Here is an 18,041-nt window from a genome sequence, read left to right on the forward strand (position 1 = left end):
AGAGAGAGAGAGAGAGAGAGAGAGAGAGAGAGAGAGATCCTTTAAAATAAATTAGATAGGTGTTACATCAACCCTGGTGCAGTAATAGAAATTTCCCCCCTACTGGAAGCAAGGAGCAGGAAATCTTAGGAAGAAAGGCATACAAGCCACCCCCTACCCCCCCTTTCTGTTCTGCTAGTACATTCCAGGAGGATGTGAGGGAAGGTGCTTTCTCTGCTCCCATTCTTTGCTGTAGGATTGCTCTGCCTTTGTAGTGGTGTTCTGTAATTTTCTCTTACGACGTTGGTTTGCAAAGCTGCTGGCAAAAGCTAAGCTGGGTAATTCAGAACATCAAGTGAGACTTTGATTTTGTGTGCTGCAGTCTCCTTCAACTAGTGCCACAAGAGCTAGTGTGAAGGAAAGTCACTGAGAGGTTAGCACTTACTTGCTACAGCAGTGTGCTCATAGAAAGGACAAGCCATTTGTCATTGAAGCCACACTGCCTAGTAGGCCACCAATTGAAACGTTCACTCCCATTTTTTAAGGAAAACATTCCTTGGGTGTTGGTTTTTAATAAATAAACATGGCTGTGCATTTATTTTAAAGCCTTAAATAAAGCCACTAGCAGGATCAAATTTTTATTTCAGGATCAAATTATATCTTCAAACAAAGCATAACTCTAGTTCTTCCATTTTTATTGATGTAATAGAATTGATTAATTAAAGTTCTATGGCATGATTAAAAATAAAGCTAATCTAGTCGCTTTAGAGCAGAGCTGCATTCCTTCCTCTACCTGGAAAAAAATTCTGCTCGGAAATTGATGATCCTGGAATGTACGTTGGGGGGGGGGTGTGAGAGAGGGGGGAGGTAGAGAGGTATTGTTAGTTTGTAAGTATAGGAGGAACAAAATACTCCTTTTAGACCTTCCAGGAGACCTCTTTCCACGTTGGTCCTCTTTACCAACTATCTCTCATACACATTTATTTTTGCCCAAACCCCAACTTCACTGTGGCATGCTTATTTTTACTTTGAGAAGAGAGCTTAGACAATGGTGTGCCACGTACCAGATCCCTAGCATGTTTGTTTGGGAACCTGAAGAATCAAGAAAAGCCCCACCATCCGTATGCCTAACAAACTTGAAGCAATGTACTGTGACCTATACCTTTCACTTGTGTTTATTAAGCCTTTGGCTTTTTACTTTTGGAACCAGGAAGACAGTGAAAAAGGGAGAAGGGGGAACTCAAATTTAAACTTTTTTTTTTTTTTTTTTTACAAAAATCTCTGGTGCTGGAGCGGCCAGGAAACACCACAGACATGCAGGTATGCTCAGGTGGGGGAAGGAGGAATCCATCTCGGCACAGCGGCCAACCAATCAGGAGAAGGCTGTTGAGTTCTAGATGCTGTCAAGGGCTGTAGGATTGCTGTGCCCATAGTATTAAATCTAACTGGACAGTCATTTCTTTAGCATTGTACATATGTTCATACCAAAAAAATGAGCTGTATACTTCCCACTACCACAACTGTTCTGCCAATACACTAACGTCTCAGGCACGATACTCTTCTCTCACTCACTCGACTATAATATAGGCGCCATACTGGTGTATTTTCCAGGGCTGTGAGAGCAATCCTTCCTGTCCATGCACTGCACCAACATGCTTGTCCAAACACCTCTCATGTGCATCTGCCAATATCCTAGAGGTCAACAGCACTCCAGAGTACATGCACATTCTGCTCTTTAATTTTGATTAGGTCTGCACCTAATTTTATTAGGGCTGAGAGAAAAAAAGCACTGCTGAAAACACTTCTTTGGGAATGTAGGCATCACTTGCTTAGCTGAAGCATTTAACAGTCCTGTTCATAGTAAAGAACATATTTTAAATCTAACAATTATATATAATAAATTACTGACTGGTTTAGAAATAAGTAAACCTCAAGATGCTTTCATTATGGAATTCTCTGGGGAAGTTAAAACACTGCAAATAGCCCAGAAACAGCACTTGAACAAATTGTGTTTTTAACCATTTGCAATGTGTACTTTAGAAAGTATTTCTGTTCCTTGCTGCCTATAAGCATTGGGTTGCATCCAGCCTCAGCCATATTAAGGTATAAGTCCTATAAATCTTGGCAGGGTTACTTTAAGTATGACTAAGGTGGGACCCAATCCAGCTACTACACAATATATTCTGCAAAGTTTCAAAATCCAAGGTCAAGATTGATGTTGTCAGTTGGCAGAGATATATATAAATGAACATGAAGGGAAAAAATGTTGTAATCAGCAGGTCAAAAATTATGCCCTTTTCGTTATCACCTGGAGTATATCTGCAAAAGCTCATGCCTGGGTCAGCTCCTTGGGATCAGTTCAAACAAGTTAGGCTGAGAGATCTTTAGGACCCTTCTTGGAGCAATAACCGCCTGAGTCCAAATGCAGCAATACAGCTTCAGCTATCAGAAGCATTAAATGTATTAAAGATGTTACTGGAAGAGATAAACACCACCCCCACCCCAAGTTCAGCCACTGTCAATCAGGTTGACTTCTGTTTCTGCTCCCCCCCCCAAAAAAAAACAAAAACAAATTAATATTCAGGCTCATCTTACCTGTGGACTAAGAGGACAGGACTGGTGCAGGCAGATGCTCCATCTCCTCTGGACGGCTGTTAACTACTGGGATGGTCTGTGGGAAGGATTTTAATGTCTCCCGTGATGTAACTAAATTGATAGGTTCAACTTTTTGCCAGTAATTTTTGTATGTTAAACGTACAACCAAACAGACCATATGCTCTCACAAATTAATGCTGGGAAATACTACCTGCTTTTCTAGTTGTACAAGGCTAGCGTTTAATTTCCATGCTGGTTTATTAACATGGACCATCTAAACTTAATAATAATAATGATAATGATAATGATAATAATAATAATCTTGGCTGGATCTTACCGGTAAGATCAAGATTCTTTTTTTCCCTTACAACTGCAAATGATCTTGCCTGTTATCACCCTACGGGACTGTTGATCTAATGGATGTCCTGGAAGTGAGAATTCTCTAATTTGCCAAAAGTACAAATACTTTCAACATGGGAAAAACTAGCCTTCGTGACCACAACCTAGCCTTGGCATATTTTACTAGCTGCATTCTGGCACCATACTCCTGATTCAGATTGTTACTGTAGCCTGTAACAAGTGTCAGTGACCAACTGTACATGAAATATTGTTGAAGCACATAGAAATAATAAGCATTTTTAAAAGTTCCATTTATTCAACCAGCCTTTTACAGATTCCATTTTAGTACAAAGTGACATCCTGTTATTGTCATTTGGAACGCAACATAACCCCAACAGGCATGCGGAGACAATGCAGTTTGCTCGTTATGCACATGCTTTAGGATCGTTTATTTTAATGCTTTCAAATAAATATGTTCCATGCAGCACACCGCAATAAATAAGGAGCAGCAATGTTCGTATAGTACATCCATTCATAATGTAAGTCACCATGTGAAACACCACATCTAAAGTCTTTTGCCCAGGCCCATGTTGCAAAGCACACCACATCTGTACCCAATAATATCGTACTTCATATGGATTTAATAGGACCGTGCCAGAAATGCTTGTGAGCCCAGGTTTATCCAGAGGTTTCTAGCTAGTTACTGCAGCTACTAAAGTAGTTAAAAGGCAACAACTGAACCCACTTGGGTTTGATTTGTCCTCTCATTCGTAATGTCTCAAAAAGAAATGCGAAGCATGAAAATGTTATGGATATTTTCAGACTGCTTTAAGCACAGCATGATTAATCTGAAGGAATTAGAACTCTGAGGAATGCCAGCATGAACATTGGCATTAAAAGCCACAACAATACTGACTTGACACTGAACATGGGTGTACTAGCAGAGGGGAGGGGAGAACAACTTTCTTTCTTCTAGGCGGATATTTCCATGGTCCCTTCTTCTTCACTGTCAGCTCTGTTGGCCCGAATTTCCACCAATGTCCGGGCAAATCGAGTCCACTCATCATTGTGTGGTATGGCCAGCTGCAAAAGTTAAAGGACAAACAGCAAGAAGGCCATTTACTGAAACTGTGTTAGTAAGAGCATTTTGTTCCATAGAGCTTTCTCAGCAAATACTGAGTACCCTAATTACAGAAATCAAGAGGGATGTCTTCATTATCCCTTATTTTGCAGTTATGAAGCTGAAGGAATGAAACACCACTGCTCATTTTTGCTAAGCATTATCTAAATGGCATAATCCCATGATACGTGAACAGTACCTTTGAAATAGTTGCAAACTTTTTCTAGGCTTTGTCCATTAGGCCCAATGTAAGTAAATTCAGGCTTTCTACTGTTATCAAGTTACCATGGTCAAAGTGTGCATACTGTAATTGTTTACATCTCTGCAATGATGACATTTCACTTCTCAATATGGACTGTTGGCTGTGGAATCTCTACATTATAAAATACAGGCAGTCTCTGGGTTATGAATGAGTTCTGCTCCTGCGAAAACAGAAATTTGTCTTGGTATGTAAGTAGGATCACATATGGTGAGCCCTCCACATTTGTGGGGGTTAGGGTTGCAGTCTAATCCTTGGTTCCCAGGATGTTGGGTTAAAAGGAAGGGTGCCAGTGCAGTAGGAATCATGACCACCTATCAAGTTCAGAATACTGCTATAGCAGTACCAGAACACAGTATGACAATCTCACATAACAGCTTGAATCAGGATGAATGAAGTGTGTGAAACTTGTACAATCACAGAATCTTTTCAAGATCTTTTACACAGTTCCCATGGTTGGAGTCAGAGTTCTGCTTTTTGCTTAGCTTTAAGTCTGGCTCGTTTATATGAAATAAATTGCAAAGAAGGATATAATAAAAATGCTAAACATCACTGGAGCAGAGCAAGCAAATATGCAACCAATCAGATCCTTTTCCCCCATATTATTTTATTTTTTTACAAAAACAGGACCTAAAGTGTACTGCGTGAGGGCAGTTTTTCATATAGGAAGGATGCTAGAGTAATACAGCAGACCAATCCCCACAGTTCATGCTAGCCAAATCCAGTTTTTGAGAAATAATGCAAAACAAGATTGAAGCAATCACCATACTGCTTTCTCTATATGTTTTCATAGACTCTGATCCTAAAGTCAGCAATATGAATTTAAATTAGTCTTGCACATTTTTACAGCTCTGCAAAGTCTCTAAATCTCTCTCTTTGGATGCTTGTAGAAACTGTTAAAAGTTATTATGCAGGAGACTGAGCTGGAATGAGCTAGTATGACTGCTCATTCTATCTGGTATGTATGTGTGTTCCATGTCCACACATGCACTGCTACTGCTTTAAAGAAATATGTCATTGGTTAGAAGGTTGTGAGTAAAGTTTTCAGTGGTCCTCAGTCCTCACATTCAGTGGTCCTCAGTCCTCACTGCTACAGTCCAACAGTCCATCTGTACACTTTTACAGGAGCAAAATGTCCTTCTCAGTTCAATGGAAGGGGCAAGTTTAGGAATAAATCCTGGTTGCCACCTTTCTACATGAGGTCAATGAAGATGCCATGGGTATCTTCCACTATCTTCCACTATCTCCACTATATAGTGGAGTAACCACATCAGCACAAAATCACTGGACCGAGGTGATCTGGTTTCCAAAGTGGCAGACTCTTAACAGGCTCTCCGATGTCCTCAAAGGACATTATAATAAAACATAGCATGATGTATAATGTACCAGAAGATATCCTTTCTTGGATGCACACCTTAGTGTGGTCATGGTGTTTGAGAGTATCTGAGAAGCCAAAGGCAATGCCACCAGGAGGCCAGAGTCTTTCACTAGTCCAATCTCCTAGCAGGGTCACCCAGGTAGAATGGTCAAAGTGGAGAAAGCAGACTAAGAGGCATCCACATCTTTAGGAGGATTGATGACATTGAGCATCTGTAAAGGGAAGGGGGGCAGCAGATCTTTCATAGATAATGGCAGTGATGCTCAAGCTAACTCTGGTTTGTCCTGTGCAGAAGATGGCAATGGTAAACCAGCTGAATATTTCTTAATCATGAAACCCTGAGATGAAACAATAAAAAATGAAGCAAGAGTTAGAACCAGAAGATGAGACCTTCAGGTTGGAAGGCATTCAACCAGCTACTGGAGAAGAGCAAAGGACAAGTACAAATAGCTATATTTCTACAAATGTGACCAGATCAAAGCTGAAAGGAAACATGGTGGCTGATATGCAGTGGACTGAAAGAAAAGTCCAGTGCGGCCCACAAAACATACAGTTGGAATATAGAACCTGAGAAGTCTGAATTGTGGCAAACTGGAACCCATAAAGCAAGAAGTTAAATGGTTAAACATCACAGTATTTAGTGTGAGTGAACTGAAGAGGGTGCAAGAAATCAAAGAGAAATTCAAACTTATAGTAGGAATGCTGAAAGGTCAACAGGGCTGATTTGTCTGAGCACAGAAGAACAATACAGAAGAGAACATGTCCCACATCTTCAGAGAGGAAGCCTACCTGAAAGTGAAATGAAAGAGTGCAGCAACCATAGGACCATTGCCTTAATTTTCCAAGCAAGCAAAGTGGTGTTCAACAAAGTGATGTTACAACAGGAATATTACCCTTTAAGGTGTGAGATGAACAAGTGGATCCTGCAGTGAATCGAGCCAGAACTTGGCCTGAAATTAAAGAATGACAAAACTGAAACTATCATATTTTGGGCACATCATGAGAAGGCAAGACTCACTGGAGAAGACAGAAGAAGAAGAGGAAGACATATCAATGCAATGGAACAATCCATCATGAAGATTATGGCCTTGAGTTTAAGGAATACAAAATCCATGATGTTCAACTGGGTTCTGAAAAGGAAGAGATGCTTGAGATCATACTTCAAATCTATGTTGGCTACTGGAGCACATCAAGGAATTTCAGAAGTTCAGTCTATGTTTTATGGGCTACAGGAAAGCTTTTGAGTATGTGGATCATGAGAAGTTATGGATGGTCAAGAAAAAAATGGATGGGCCTCAACACTTGATTGTGTAACATCATGGACAAGATGCTTCTGTTAAGACAGAATATGGAAAAAAGAATAGCAAAGGAATCACACAAGGCATGCTAAAGCAAAAGTGTTAGATAAGGTTGTATTTTATCTCGCTATCTGTTCAATATGTAACTGAAACTATCTGTACACTGAAACTATCATAAGGAAACCTGGATTAGGCTTAAGGGAAGGTGTGAAAATTGTTAGATAATTTAAGATAAGCAGATGATGGCCTATTACTAGCAGAACACAGCAGTGAATTGAAATAACCCCTGATGAAAGTGAAAGTGACAGTGCAAAAGCAGGCCTGCAACTGAACATGAAGAAACGAAAGCATTAAACAACTTTAATGTCATCAGTGAAAGAAATGAAATTGTGAAAGATTTTTCCCAAACACAGAATGCAGCCAAAAAATTAGAAGATGACTGAGACTTGGAAGGACAGCAAGGAAGGAGCTAGAAAAGCTCATCATGTTTAAGGATGTTTCATTGGAGACTAAGGCCAAGAACATCTACACTATTGTATTTCTGATCACCGTGCATGGAAAGATGATCAGTGAAGAAAGCTGACAGGAAGATAACTGATGCATTGAAAACATGGTGCTGGAGGATAGCTTTGTGAATACCTGGACTGGCAAAAACATGAGCAAGTGAGTCCAGAACAAATCAAGCCAGAACTTGGCCTGAAATTAAACAATGACAAAACTGAAGCTCTCATACTTTGGGTACATCATGAGAAGGCAAGTTTCACTGGAGAAGAAGACCAACAATGGAATGGATCCATTCCAACATGAAAACCACAGCCTTGTGAGTTTACAAGAGCCAAGCAGGGCTTTCAAGAACAGAGTATCTTGGAGGACATTCCTTCCTAGACTTGCAGTAAGTCAGAGACAATTTGACAGCACTTAGCAGCAACAAATCAGGAGATACATGGTCCAGAAGTATAGCAACCCTAACCAAGCTAAAGCCGTTTTCTTCAAGAGGAAAGGGAAGCCACAGCCCAGAGAAAAATCTAACAAGGTACTCTAACCTTGTAATCAGTTCTGTCCCTTGCAAAGAGGCTTGCCCTATTGGCCTCCCCCTCCAAAAAACAGTGGTCTTATGGTTGCTTTTTGACTGTCATATAATCATTGTTTTAGTCTACTGAGGTCCCTTTTCTTTAAGCACAATGAGCTATATGAACTTAATGTTCACTAGCGGCCTGTGAATTAATCTGCACGGAGTCATGCCTCCTGCCTATCTTTCCCATTCAGTTCTTTGGGGTTTCAAGGTAGAGGCTTTGCCAAGCCCTACCTTCAGGCATCAGGGACTGAACTGGGGACCTCCTGAGTCCCATATGAGCAATGGGACCATTTCCCAAATGTGCCTGCTTTCACAGAATTTAGGATTAGTTAGGGTTTCAAACAACAATCTTTGATGACCGTAGCATTAAGGGGGCAATCTTATGTTCCCTGAATGGAGCTAAGATTCTTCAGACTATAGCCATGGGACCAAAATAAGGCATTCCAGTGGTATACCAAGGGACACAAGGATCCACCCCAATGGGCCCCAAACTATGCCAGTCCTGGAGTTAATGTAGTTAGTTTCCTCTCATTGGTTTCAACAGAAGATAAAATTTTTGATTTTTTTTTTAGGCTCACAAATAAATTATCTACCATCCTGGAACCCAGCGAGATGCAAAGTTGTCTTCTCCTGGATTTTTAGCCCTTGCTGAATCTTATGGATGTTCTGTCCAAGCAGAAACTATTATAAATTAGAAAACCTATAGTTTGTTATCCCGTAAGCATTTAAAAAATTTCTATCCAGGGTTCTCCTCAAGTTAACACTATTAGTTCAGGAAATGGATTCCGGGGGGGGGGGGTGCCATTTCCTAGCCTTCAATCTCCCCCAACTCTGTTTGTTATTTTACAAAAATTAACATAGGAGTGGAACCATATTGATTTTCCATTTCAGGTACTTTTTTTTTAAGGTGGTACTGCTTCTACACCTATTTCGCAGCCTTTGTTCTCTCTTTTTCAATTAAACAAGACTTTATTTCCCATCTCAATATTATAATTTTTATGTACCCCGTTCTAAATTATGTGTGGCTTAAAAAAAGAGCTTGTTATAAAGATTTTGAAAAGCTAGCTAATTAAGGACCACCAAAAAGAATTTGGATTAATGTTAGTTTGGTTTCAAAAATGAGCAAGACAAATAGGTTTTAATGATTACGATGAGGCTTCAAAATGTGGTTTATCAACATCCTTGTAATTTTCCAATTTAACAGAATTTTTTTAGAAAAAAATTCTATCTCAAGAGAAAATTAACTATTAGGTGTTTACTCCATATGTTCTCTACTATCCTGAAGTTGGGCAAATATGTACTCTAGGAAGTTCATTCAATATGGAAAAGAGGTGTGTTGTGAACAATTTTGCATCTAAAGTTTCTGCATAAATCAGTCTTGAAACAAGTTATCAGGACTGCAAACAGGAGCTTTTGGATCAAGTGCTGATTAAAATATATGTGCATAAATAAATGGTTAAGCAGCAATAGATTTATAAATGTTTGCTGATATGATTTGGCCCCTGTCTTCTTCAATAACATAGCAGCAATCTCAAGGTAGTAAGCTGAAATGTTGAACTAAGCAGTCTTACACATATATCTCCTTGGTCACTCACTCATTTACAGACAGAACTCTGCACAGAGAAAAGAGAAACTTGAAGTTTACAAAATAATAAATATTACAATCAGAAATGTCTTCCTTCTAACTGCAACTGTGGCCCCAATCCTTTCCAAATGGGACACCTACTATCTAAGTACATTTCCATATTGCAAATACACACAGTTTGTATTCTCCCTATGGAGACTATTCCTATTTGAGGCCAGAGAAGATATTTTGCTGCTAACTCAGTACCGGCAACCATATGCTATTATATATGTGCACCTATTCTGGCTTTGATCCTGCGGTAGTATCAAAACTCCTTCATTATTTTTCTTTATATATAGTCTGAAAAGGTCTGTATTTTTCCAGGCAACTCCCAATGCCACACACATGGCTGGAAACAAAGTGGGTGGTAATATGGAAGAAAAAAGGCCACCAAAGTAACCAAAAGCACCCTTTTCACATAGCTGCAGTACCACTGTGCTTAACTCTTCAGAGAACCTAGCATCAGTGCTAACAATGGATGAAACCACTGGCGAAGAGGCTGAGGCCAGAAAACTGCATGCAGATGATTTTAATCAGCTCTGTGTATATATTGGTGCGCTTAACTGAAGGGGTGGGATACCACAGGCAGGCTAAAGACTGTCTCCATTCAGTGCACAGCAGGTATCACAGGAATGGGACATACCACCCTTCTATAAAGTTCATTTGTGGGTTTTCATCTCAATTAACCTCTGCTGTGAACTATGGCTCTGCAGTATTCAAGAGGAGTCTTTGCAGATCATAGCAATGGTATCATGGTGAAGATAAGAACCACCATCTCTCTCTCTCTCTCTCTCTCTCTCTCTCTCTCTCTCTCTCTTCACTTCCCTAAAACTTTAGGAATGCAAAGTTAAGAGTAAGGGTGCTCCTCAATCTACTACACCCTGAAAGGGAAATATTGAGCTAACCCTTTGGTAAAGTGAGCAAGGCAGCCAAGGTGATTTGGCACCGTTTAGGGAAATGCAGTAACATTTTCCAGAGTTTCACAGTAGGCTTACCATCCTGGTTACTGCTTTGAACCTGGTGGGGCTGAAAAGAAAGTCAAAGTTCTGCCTCTCTCTCACATCCACCCCTCCGCACAGATCTTTGAACCAAAGTCACTGGAGTTCAAATGCTCTTGACAATGTTTATGTGCAGTTCACTTCGGCTCAGGTGCACAATATTTCCCCAATTCAAAGAACCTGATTAACTGTGCATTCTGCATGGCAAACAGAGGTAGAAATCTTTTTAAGGGTAAGTCAAGCTCAGGGCAAATTTTGGAGAGAGAGTGAAAGAGAGGGAGTGTTGTGACACCATAAACACTTTACAACTGCAGTAGAAGTCTATGCCATAAAAATTAATCGCAGCCGTCAGGTAAATCTCATGCCAGCATAAGACCATCTCCAACTTCCCTGAACCCCAGTTGCCAGTAGATGTTAGCATGCTGTACACTCAGATTTGAAAAGGGTCTGGAAGCACATTCAGCTGAACCCTGATCAGGCAGGGGTCATGATCGTGGGAACTCTCTTCAGACCTCTATGCTCAATACGTGAAGATCTACTGGAGATGCCAAAGGCTGAATCTCGGGCCTTGTGCATGTTTAACACAGATGTTTCCACAAACTATGACTCAGGCCCTGGGGGACTACAAAGCCATCACCTAGTCACTACTTACCAGCATTGAACTGGCACTTTAGTTAATCAAGGAACATTTTTGTGCAAGTTTAGGGAGCAAAAGGGGCAATAGCTCCCGGCTGATGGCACCTGTAATTTAGTTTAAAATTTATGTCCCAGTGTTTTGCATACACCTCCAGCCAGCTAACATAACCAAATTACAAAATCAAGTTTGAAAACATAAAATGACAAAGACAGCAACAGCGACCATAAACAAGGCAGCAGACTGAAGCAGAAATACCAGTAAAAGAAACACTAGTGAAAAGTGAGGACTCCGAAGTTATTCTTAGCAGCACCTGAGGGCATGAGAGCGCAGGACAGACGTTGCTGCGAGTCAGGCAAATATGCCTAGGCCAGGAATTCCATGATTTTAGAGTCACCACTGAAAATGCCTCCCTTGAGCAGCTTCCCATCTCATTTCAGAAGGATGGGGAACCAGTGGAAACACAGGAGGTTGCCTTATGGCCATTGATCCATGTAGCTGGACAGTGAGAACACTGACTAGCCATGGCTTTCTAGGATGTTGCTCAGGATTGGTTTCCAGGCCTACCTAAGGATGTGGGGTTTGCTCCTAGGGCCTATTGCATGTGAAGCGGGTGCTCTGCAGCCCTGTCCTCTTAAGAGGGACTTCTTCCAATGGGCAGGCTCATGCGGGAGGAGGCATAAGCCTTCTGATGCCAAGACCCAGGCTGTTCAACCCAGAACTGATCTGGTGGTCAATAACACCTTTACACCCGGGCACTAGAGCAATACAAAAGTCATGTACCTGAATTGCCCCTTTCTCCACTACGATGCTGCAGAGCACTTTTATGTTAACCTAGCTGGCTGAGGACATTAAGAGAAGACATCCCTGCAGGGGTTGGTTGGAGGAACCCTAATTCATTGAATTGCTAGCCAATGAGCACAGCTAATACAAGGCAGCCCTTTTAAATTTTATTTTAAAAGTGGGTGACTGTGTCAGAAAGGGTAGGGCTCTGTTCCCAAAAGCCACATGGGCCCGAGGGTCCTGCAGTCTGCCATGGAAAGGCAAGGATCCCCTTCTCACAAGGGGGTGCACGCATCTCTTGTCTTGCTTTTTAAAACCACCAAACCTGTGTACTTGCAGTCTGCTGGATCACAGCCAAAGCGCCTGCAAATACCATTAAATTATAGTTCAAATATGTCATTTCCGCTTTTCTATGGAACAACTTAATGCCCTGAACTCTTCTGTAATGTGCTGCAATTTAGGCTAACCAGCTCCTTATCAACCCTGCGTTCTATATCACTATACATTTATAACTGCACACAACTTTACCAACCATTAAAAGGAAATTTTAACACTATAATTAAGTTCTCCATCACAACCAAGGTTGCTATTGAAAGTGACAGGCTCAAACCACAGAAGAATCATAAAGATGATTAATTATACAAACTAATTCTTGTTTCAGAAGATATTTCTCCAAAAAACATATGCTGGTACTCGTAAGAAAGAGAGTGTGTCTGTTCAGTTGAATTTTGCAAACAGTTAAACTATTACATTAATGTAATATAGCTTGAACCCAAAATTGGCACTGAACACTTTTTTTGTTCAATTCCCTGTAGTACAGGCAAATAGCTGTAACAATTTCCTAGTCAAGCTGATTTTATTCTGTATATAAAAATAACTAAATATACATGAGAGATAAGTTTCCTTTTCCTACTTACTTATTTATTATTTTAAATGCACTTTTCCATGTTTCTCATTAATATGCCCTCCAACATTACGAGAAGATATCATTTGAAATATGTATTTTCATTATTTCACATTAAATCACTGAACAATATTGAGAAATCCTTTAGAACCCATAGAGAAATCTATGGGTCTTCTCCAGAAGGTATTTGCAAGGATTTTGACTGGGTTTGCACAACATGAAAAGCAACCATTGATTATTATCATTGCTTGCTTATTGTGTGGCCAAACATTGTGACTCATCATGGTTGTGAACCAGAATAAGACATAACAGTCTGTTCAAGGGTTTGTCCCAACCATGTTTGCTTGTTGTGCCATCTGAACTCAGGCAACACAACCCTTCAGGGGTTAAGCCCCAGAACACATGAGTTGTTTGGCAAAAGCACCTGTTGCTGCTAGCCAGAGAACATGTCTGACGTGCCCCAAATTTGGCCTGCCTATCAGAGGTGACCAACATCGTATCCAAGAGATCGACACCTGGCGAGAGTTGAGAAGTACTGATGGGCTGGGTGGCACTGCTCCATCTGCTGGGTAGTGGCACCGACCACTCGTGCCTCGTCCTGCCTGAGAGCTCTACTTGCAGACTGGCGCCAGAAAGAGCTGGGGGGACAACTGGCTTTCCAGTGCCCCTCCCCACTCTCAGGGCAGCACTGTCAAGCTGATCCTACCCCCGCATGTCTTCCCAACTCCTGCCTGCGTGGTTACCCTCAGGCCTTCTCATGGTGCTTCAGGTCATGAGCCCTGTTGGCTGCTCCAGCTCTCTGACAGCTGTGGTGGGCCAAACTTGGCTCACAATTGCACCTGCCACAAAGTGGAGCTCATTCCTTCCTAGCGGGTTCCCCTGGGCCACACCAGGAGGAATGAGAGGGAGGAGGCAGGAAAGGGAGCAATGCCCCCACTGTGCACCTGATCACCTGCTAGGTGTATTGTGTGTAGTGGCAGAAAATGGCAACCCACCATGATGGGATGCATTACATGAGAACCTGCCCTCTATGTCGAGTCCAGGGATCTATCAGGGAGGTTCTGTCTGTGCATCACCCCAAAGAAGGCACAGATCTGTCTGAAAATGGTACATGCAGATATGCACAAATTTGGAAATAATTACTGTAAGTTAAATAGAAATACAGTGCATCTCACTATATTGGGAAGAACGTTAACACATGTTGCCGGTTCACATTGCTACTCCTACTGATGAACAATGCTAAGTCTCTTGTTCTGCCTTCTTAAGGTCTTTCACCTTTAAAGCAGAGTCAGGCTGAGCAGCCCTTCAAATACAGAACTGTCCTCTGACAACCCTTCAAACAGAGACCGGTCCTCTCTAAAGGAAAGCTCCTTTGGAGTTTGCCAATTGGGAGGAGAGAAGAAACCTTTAGGTGCATCAGGAGAGTAGAGCTTGCAGTTTATTGCATTCTTTGTCAGTCAGGCATAGGTCCAGGAGCCAGTTTTGCTTGTGCTTCACCTATCTTGTGGCTCAGGGATGCAGCTCACCTGGAGAGCTAAACTTCAGAGAAGCTCTTGGAACTAGAAACTAGTGACAAGCAGGGTCAAAACAAAAGAGACAGAGCCAAAAATAGAAGCATATTTTCACTTAGCGCTTTCACTGCCAGCAACTCAGCCTCACAAGAGTCATGTCAAGCTCTTAGGATGAAGAAAAACTGCAAAAAATCCAGGAATATTTGGTGGCATGGAGAAAGGGGATGGGGCCTTTTAGGGAGGTCCAGAGAGCCAGGTTAAGATCCCAGGTGGGCCAGAGTTGGCTTCCAGCCTTGGGGTTCCACACCTCTGAGGGTGCTTTGACAGTGAGGGGCAAGAGGGCTTTGGCCTGGAAATTGGGCTTATTGGTTTCAATACCTCTGGGGAGGGTGTGAGGGAGGGACAGATACTCATGGCAGGCCCTCTCTCTGGTGGCACAAGACCCACACACTTTCTTACTTGCTGATGATGATTTGCCAAGAGGACTGGCAGTAGGTGGAGAAGCAACAGCCATTGCTGCCTGATCTGGGACAAGGAAAGGGCAGGTAAGCAACTATTCCTTGCTTCTCCTCATCCACCTGAGCAGGTAAAAGGGAATGCAAGCAATTGGGAAGGCAGGTCGCAGCTTCTGATGTACTCAGGACAGGAGGGGGCCTCACTGGAATATGCTAACCCCACCTCCAGGCCTGATCCTAACCATGGCTGACTGGCCAAGAAGCTGGAAGAGGGTTGGGTGGGGATTGGTATTGGGCAGTTGTATCCCTGAAAGATATCATACACATCTCTGGAATGGAGAAGAAGCATTTTAAACCAAGCTAACTATTCACATTTTATTTTGTAGAGGAGTTGAGCTAAAACAAACAAGAAAACCAACCGGCCCACAGCTTTCTCCCCAGAGTCCATTGATATATAAACTAATGTTGCACTGAAGGTCCCAAAGATGCCAGGGGAACCTAAGGGAATAAATACTGTAATGAGAAACACAAGGCTTCAGGGTGATAATTACTGGACTTTGCTCTACTTACACTGGCTTCTCCCCTACAGGGGCTAACAAAGCTAAAGATTTTATCACTCTAGTAATCAGCAATGGGTGACAACCTTCATAAAGCTCAGTAATTAAATTGACTTCCACCCCCCTAAAACCTAGGCATTTTTTTCATTAAAAAGATCCTTTTTAAACTACTCTCCCTACCCCCCCAATCCCCCCCCCCAAGTGATTAGATACATCAGTCACTGGATTTCTTTCCTACATCCTCAGAACAATATGGCAATGGAACCAGCTGCCTAGAGAGGTGGTGGGCTCTCCCACACTAGAGACATTCAGAAAGAAACTGGACAGCCACCTGAGTGGGATGGTATAACTTGGTGTCCTGCAACAGCAGGGGGTTGGACTCGATGGTCTTCTTGGCCCCTTCCAACTGTACTATTCTATGATTCTATGATCTCAGTGAGAGGGAATGAAGTTCTTCTGACCACTTTTTCTGGAGGAACCATTACATAAAGGTAATACAAGAAAACTATGCAGTGGATTGAGCTTTCCTCGATCTGATGAAGGGGATTCTAGACTGGGAACCCCATGCCTGCAATACACAGAGCCTAAAGGTCCCATTGAACAAATAGATCCTTTCTTGGTGGCGCAAAGGCCTTCATCTGAATCAGGTCCACAGTGGAGGCCAAGAGTTAAAAAATAAAGAAGATAGCATAAGATAGCTAACTAAGATAATGTGTCCAAAAACAGCATGTGATACTTGGCTTTATAATGCAGTTACAGCAATATAAATTTGTTGTGCTCTAATTCTTTTCAATTTTACTTCTCTGAATCACATTGCTAACTACATCATTTAACATTATTTCTAACAAGTAGAGGAAACATTTTATTTGTTTAAAAACCCTTCTCTAATCAGGTTATGGACACAATTTACTGAGAATTGCTTCTACACAAGCTTCAGTTAAATGCATGCAAATTGTGTAGCACTCAACAGCTTGGCCTCCTCCCATTAATTTCAGTGGAAGCTACACTAGTTCCCAGGAAATTATGTCCATGGTTGCTATACAATAAAAATAACATCTGGGTGGCTTCATTAAAGCATTTGCAGGCAAATTAAGCTTGCTCCGCCTTTCTTTTAAATGTACCTGGTAGATTGACTGTTGTTGAACCTGGCTATTAATAATCAATACATATGATGCCTTTGTTAAAAATATTTTTATTACACACACTGAGATTTTTGATACAATTTTATGTAGTCCTCTGAATAACTTTACTAATTTACAGATGGAGAAAAGGAAGCATTTAAATTTTCTTAGATAACTTTCAAATCTAGCACACTAGAATACTTCATTTCTGTTTCTTGAAAATAATCAATAGCTGATAAAAAAATTGCTCTTTCACATCAGCCTGTATGTGGTCATATATATATATGACTGTTTTATATATATATATATATATATATATATATGTATATGTATATGTATATGTATATATACATATATATACACACACACATATATATATACACATATATGTATATATACATATATATACACACACATATATGTATATATACATATATACACACACACACACACACACACACACACATACATATATATATATATATATATATATGTATATATACATATATATATATATGACCATATATATATATATGGACTGTTGAAGTCTGTCCTGACTTGGACATTCATGTATAATTCACATTCAGGCTAATGGGCAGGATATGCAAGCATCAGAGAGAGTAGACCCCTGACTGAGAAAATAAATGTGTTCAGTTATTTGCAGAGGTGATGCTGAAATCAAATTGTTGGGTTTTTTTAATGCAGCTATATGAACACAACTTTAACAGAAAATAAAGTATTAATGCTATCCTGTGCAATTTGCTCATCTTTCTTGTATTTGTGACAGCCAAATGTTATAAACTTATAGACAGACCTGAGTTTAAAATTTAGACTAATTTCTGCTGTTGCTGCCGCTGCTGCTGTTGTTGAATCCTATGAAAGCAAGTACAGCCATCTCACGAGGGGAGCTGAGTAACCTCACAATATGACACCAAACAATCCCACCAGTCCTGTGAACAACTCTCATGGGATTGCTGGCTGAACCACAACTCCCAGTTACCCCCAGCCAATGAGCACAATAACCAAACCAGCTGTGGGCGATGTGAGCTTTAGGCCAACACATCTGAAGACCACCAGGTTGAAGAAGCGCTGTGGGCAAGTGAAGTGTGGAGTAAGAGGAACGGATAACATGTTGGTGTTGTGCTGACTTGCTGCCAGTGAAGGAAGCCTCACCCTTTTATTTCTATATTCCAAACTCAGCATTCTATAAAGGTTCCATCCACCACCAAGGGAATCAGGAAGAGGGTTGTAGAATCTCAAAATATGCAAGACCAAACTCACAGATCTGGAACCTTGGCATGAAGATACGCCATGATGAATTCAATATGGACCAGATTTCATTGTGGATGACATTTGGTCACACTTGGTGTAAAAGTGCAATCCAGGCATCCGCTCATCCAAAAGGGACATA

General features: G+C 41.1%; 1 protein-coding gene across 2 annotated transcripts in view; it reads right to left on the bottom strand.

Moving 5' to 3' along the window:
- Positions 1–3,207: 3,207 nt before the first annotated feature.
- DYNC1I1 (dynein cytoplasmic 1 intermediate chain 1) overlaps positions 3,208–18,041 on the bottom strand; it is a 211,775-nt gene continuing 196,941 nt past the window's right edge. For both annotated transcript variants that reach the window (XM_044428770.1, XM_044428769.1), the window contains one exon: positions 3,208–3,996. In XM_044428770.1, coding sequence (XP_044284705.1) covers positions 3,886–3,996 — 111 coding nt within the window. In that variant the 3' untranslated portion in view covers positions 3,208–3,885. The remainder of the gene's footprint in view (positions 3,997–18,041) is intronic.

Source organism: Varanus komodoensis, unplaced genomic scaffold (assembly GCF_004798865.1).
Source record: "Varanus komodoensis strain SLA01 unplaced genomic scaffold, ASM479886v1 scaffold2, whole genome shotgun sequence".
NCBI lineage: Eukaryota > Metazoa > Chordata > Lepidosauria > Squamata > Varanidae > Varanus > Varanus komodoensis.